This window comes from Paramacrobiotus metropolitanus, unplaced genomic scaffold (genome assembly GCF_019649055.1).
Source record: "Paramacrobiotus metropolitanus isolate TYO unplaced genomic scaffold, Prichtersi_v1.0 Parri_scaffold0000125, whole genome shotgun sequence".
In the NCBI taxonomy this organism is placed as follows: Eukaryota; Metazoa; Tardigrada; class Eutardigrada; order Parachela; family Macrobiotidae; genus Paramacrobiotus; species Paramacrobiotus metropolitanus.
This window is the reverse complement of record NW_026570345.1, coordinates 175894-181304: the sequence shown is the minus strand read 5'-3', so window position 1 is coordinate 181304 and position 5411 is coordinate 175894. Positions and strand designations below refer to the sequence as shown.

At 42.0% G+C, this 5411-nt stretch overlaps 1 protein-coding gene across 1 annotated transcript; it reads left to right on the top strand.

Moving 5' to 3' along the window:
- The first annotated feature begins 632 nt into the window (after positions 1-632).
- LOC129598595 (uncharacterized) lies at positions 633-5015 on the top strand. Its single transcript, XM_055496575.1, has 8 exons — positions 633-932; positions 1544-1861; positions 2015-2176; positions 2269-2372; positions 3279-3528; positions 3619-3735; positions 4020-4372; positions 4434-5015. Exons 2-8 carry the CDS (start codon positions 1646-1648, stop codon positions 4732-4734), a joined length of 1503 nt encoding a protein of 500 aa, XP_055352550.1. The 5' UTR covers positions 633-932; positions 1544-1645; the 3' UTR covers positions 4735-5015.
- The last annotated feature ends 396 nt before the right edge of the window (positions 5016-5411 follow it).

The window sequence follows — 5411 nt, the reverse complement described above, 5'->3', positions numbered from 1 at the left end:
TATAGATACAAGTGGTTACATTTCTATAGAAATTTATTCCTGGATGGTTTTCAAAACTGTACGCAGGTGGTTAATTATGCGCGCGTCAGCTTTCAACGCAATTGATTATAGTGATCTGTACTTGTATACAATAATTATACATGTAAAGGCTGTAATTGTGCGGTATTATTGTACAGTTTGATACGAGTAATTTATCCACAAACTGGTGCTTCATTTAACAGCAAGTCAGTAATTGGGAGTGTTTCAAGTTACGTACATTTAAAACTTCCGCCAAGTTGAGCTATAACGAGTTAATATCCTAACAGCTGTTAATTTAGGTATTATAAACATTTTAATTTTGTAATTACGGTTTTTGCTTTGGACTCGTATTCACTAAACTAACCTAATTTCGCACAAACTTTATATTGTACTGCGATTACAAAAAGAGGAAAAACGAATTCATACAATTCTAGGTATAACCGTGGTAATTATTAATAATTCTCGGTGCACTTTTGATAAATAAATTATTAATAATTCTCGGTGCACTTTTCATAGATAATTATACCATAGAACGGTTTGGGGCGGGTCTTCTGTACAGCAAGGCGCAAGCAACCTGCGCTCGAGTAGAGAGTTGAAACTCGCAATCAGTCACATTCCTCGTTTGCACTTTTGACGATTACAACTTCCCGAATCAATTTCGCCATTCCTTATCGGGTTTTTACTTTTTACTGATGATTGTTTTGGTAATCATTGGGGTACGTAAGAAAGCAATCAGCATAATAAAAACCATATGGATACCCCTCACACCTGCCTATAATACTGATTTGCTTTGAGACGAGCGACCGTTTGAACGGAAGCAGATGTTGTCTTTTCTCGGGTTCCAGACGTCCAAGAAGTGAGAACCCAGCGTTTTATTTTGTCCGTTCGGATCTCCGGTCATCTCTTCGGAATCGGTGAGTGTTTCGCTTTTTCGGTAATGAGTTATGCCTTTTGGGCAGGTGGTGATAGCAGTACGTTCAATTTTTTTGAGAATTTCGCAGAAGGTTGAGCAGTGCGCGCATAATACTGGTAATTTGTTCCCGTTTTTCGCCGTCCTGCTGTAGCTTTTTCGGTATTTTCGGTGCTTCTAAAGTGCAGTAACATTTTTTATTCTTTTGATCTTTAATAATCTAAGTTTCTATCTTGCTCAGTGCCGCTACAACGTGACGTTAAACAAATTATACGACAAATAAGCATTTTTCCTTTTTTTAAACCTAGCTTCTGAGCGTTTTGATGTCGTTGGAGAATCGTGTCTGCAGATGCATAAAAGTCTTGTTCGTGTTATAAAAGCTTTATGCAACATTGCAACCGCATGTTGCATGAATTTTTGTGTGTCTACCCAGTGGTCTTCGACACTGTTATCAACGGTGCTGACTCACCGCTTCCGCTTCACGCTGGATCATGTGGAATGCAGATCCGAGAGCAAATCGCCATGCATCGCACGCGGTTCTTGCTAGTCTGCATACTTTCAAGCATCATGTGCATTTTCCATTACCTTTAATTTGTGTCTGTTTGTTAAAAGCAGTTCCTGAATCCCTCGTTCCTCTTTTTACCTGTCCGGCGCGGCTCTTATAACGATTACCTTGCTTGCGTAATATCGCGTGATTTCGAACTGAAACTGGAATCCATGGATAGTATTAGGGAAACAGTTGCCGTGGCGGAGCAAGATGTCGTTGGTCGATCATTCTCCGCAGGCGACGTTATTCTGACCTGCGAGCCATGGGTCTGGGCATTCGATCGCGCCGCGTACAAGGACTACTGTGCGAACTGCTTCCTAGAGAAGGAGGGGCTACAAACGTGCTCGCGTTGTCAATTGCATCGCTACTGCAGCAAAGCGTGCCAAGTAAGTTATACAAGCTTTTATAATTAAGTGCACTTTACAAATACATAATGCGCCGGTTACGAGGAAATATGAACAACCAACAATAGAGTTATAGAAGTAAGTTGGTCAGAAATGCCGCAGAACCATAGTTTACTGACACGCGGAACTTTGTAGGTCTCCGACTGGAAAAGAGAGCATAAACTGGAGTGTGCTATACTGCGTGAGGTCGGTGGTAGGATGGCGATTAAGCGACTGAAAGACCAGCCTGCCGGGCCCTTCCAGTTTTGTTTCTCAGCGACGGATGACCTGGTCGCCAAGATAGCGAATAAAATCAGGGTAAACAGTCATGCACTGAGCCAGTTTTTTGTCGCACGTTTTCTGAGGTTAAATAATCGAGAGCAATGGTGTAAAACGTGGTTGTTTTGTAGCTGAACTTGACGATGGATCTCGGCCATCGGGGAACTCTGTCAGCTGCCGACATTTTCGCCTTGCTTCCTCTCAATCCATCCGCTGGCGGCGGTGTAGAGTCCACGTAAGTCTAACACTTGCGTTCGAGTTATAGTTTATATATACGTATCAATCACTTCATTATCCAGGCTTATGAATGTACGTCCGTATGATCATGATTTACGGATACTTTGTCACGTCGTAATTAGTCCGAGTCAGTGTTATAAGCCTACAAGAGTCATCTTGGGCTTCGCCTCAGATGCTCTTGTGGTCTGCGATCAATTTCCCGGGATGTCATTTTAGTGTAAGTAGTTCAAAATGTAACCATACATATATTGGTGAAAATATCGTTTGATATTATATTGTCCAAAATTTTATAGGAATGATTTTATTACGAAGACACAGACACAGAACGATTACAGTGAATTTATCATTTTTGCTTAACAGTTTTCATTTTGTTGTGTTTCCTGTTGGAAGAATTGCATTTAATAATCTCGAGTTAGAATGATGTTGATAATAGCACAACTAATGATCGAAGAGCGGCGCTAAATCTTTGATCCCTGGATTCCTCTATAGGTTAAATCTTGTTGAATTTAGCCGTTTCCGAATAAATATTTCCGAAAACATGCATCCGATTCGAAATCAAACATCCTAAATGTAGTCGTATTTGCCGCTTTTTTGTTTGTGTTGTTCACTAGATTACTCCGTAGTTTCCTTTAGTGGTATTTAGCAACGATAAATAACTTTCTATTCGATTGCTCTGACCACTGGAGGTTCGTGGACTCAGTAATCGCGTTGTTGCGATGAGCTCTGAGCACCCGTTTGCCAGAATCAATTCATCGGTTGGATTCTATCATTCTACATTCTACAATGTGGTTAAAACGAAGCAATGGTGGCGCTTCTCTTAGTCTGAATTTGCCACGTAAAACTGTTGAATACCCGTGTGAGATTCTTTGATTTAAATTAATTTATTTATTTTGAACTATTGCAGGGATGAGTCGGCGACCACACTTTCCTCGGATTTGCTGACTTATCATTATACCGGGGGCTACAACGCCGTGCCCATCTATGACTTTCGCGATGACAGGCAGTATCCGTTTGCCGTGGCCATCTATCCCCAAGCACCCATCCGGGCCATGACACCGGTGTGCTGGGATGTCAACGTTACTCTGAACTTCAGAGGTCGCCGCTTGATCATTGTCGCCACACAGGATATACCAAATTATACCGGACTTCACGATGTGAGTGGCGAAATTAAAAACCTAACTCTCTAATACATAGTGCAGTTAGCAAATGTGATTGGCGATTTGTATTAATTTTATGTTATACAGCTACGTCATAATCGAATGATGCGGGATGCGTTTTCGCGTCCACTGCTGGAACGTCGTGATGTGTTCAAGGCGCTGCATGGTCGTCTATGCACTTGTCGCAAATGTACCAAAGAATTTGTAAGTAAGATAACGCGGTAACGCCGATGCATCATCATACAGCGTATTTGTTCTTCGCCTTTGTCAAACGTGATACATACTCGTATATTGGCGTTCCGAGTGCTTTTTTTGTCGCTTCGGCTTAATTCGCTTTATATGTGTAATGTATTTGAATTGTGTCGTCGTAACTGTTTAATTCTCCTTGAAAGCAATATTTAGATATTTCTGATGGATATTTTTTATGTAAAAATTGATAGACTTACTGAAGAGAAATTCATAATGTGAACCATCTGCGTATGGTTTAGGATGCCGCGATCAATCCGTTGAAATGTGTGACTCCAGAGTGTCAGGAGCCGATACCCAGCGACCGCCGTGCACTGGCGCCGTGCCCGCAGTGCGGCGCGGTTAACGGAGTTCAGCTGGTGAAGCTCCGGCGCTTTACGGACCAATGCGACACGCTGTGGCGGAGCGGTCTAGACGAAATTTTTCGGATGTTCGAGATTGAGAAAAATTTTAAAGAGGTCAAAGCGGAAACGTTTCTCCATCCTGATGCCCATATTCGCTACGTCTATTCGCTTAACCGCTATCAGGATTATTTCGATGAGGGCCGTTATGAAGAGGGTTGGAAGATGGTGCAGGAGATGGTCAACTGTCTAAGGTCACCGGCTGCAGTGCACACAGCCACTCAGATCAAGTGACCGTGTGTTTTATTTTTGCAGGACAATTCATCCAAAGTACGAAGTCGCTTTCGCCGTTAAGGCAGCCTCGATCGGGATCGCGGTGCTGACTGTCATAAAGGAAAAGGTGCTGAATACACCGCCGAAGCAGAGAAAACGACTGCGGTCAGTAGCAACAGCGATATATCCCGTGGCGCGCAGCTATTGCAAGGAAGCGGAAGATTTGCACAATCATGTGTTTGGTCCGGATTCCGCTGGAGCCGCACTCGCGCGCGAATGGTCTGCCGAATTAGAGGGCTTGATCTGCAGTTTGCAAGCGGCATTAGACGGGGATCAACGTTAACCGCTCGATGGGCTTCGCAGTCTGTAGATTAAAGTTTTCAAATACCGTTGGTCAACAGTTTTGTGACTTGTTGTCTATAAAACCATATGATTTGATTTCGGTTGATTTGTTTATTACGGCGCTGTCAGTCGTACACATGCTGAATTGCAACTTTGTTTGTAATGCTGTACCTTTATAGTAATGCTGTATCTGTGAATGCGAAGCTTACGTTAACTTACTGACATTTCTTTCGAAAACTGAAATATCTTTTACATGACGAGTCGGTAGCTGCGAGTACAGGTTCGGACAACAGCAGCTTTCTGTCGAGTTGAAGTCGGACAACGTGGTTTGCAATCTAAACGGTCCCATTCAACATGTTCTTTCCCTGTTTTTTGCATGTTTCGCAATAACACAGGCAATAATATTTGCAATATGCTCTTCGGTTAGTAATCAAATTCACCAATATCGTCAAATTATATAATTTTGATTTCTATACGGCGTAGTTCCTAAAACGACAGCTAAATTCCCTTGTAAGATTTTTTTAAACTTTCTTCTTTATTTCGATTCATAATTATTATGACAGTATTAACCAGACACTACTGCTACAAAATTAGGTACTTTTACGATAGGTACTCAACTACAGTAATCCGTTGCTTCAGAAAAAATTGATTTAACGTGTCGCACGTCTTCCGAAATAA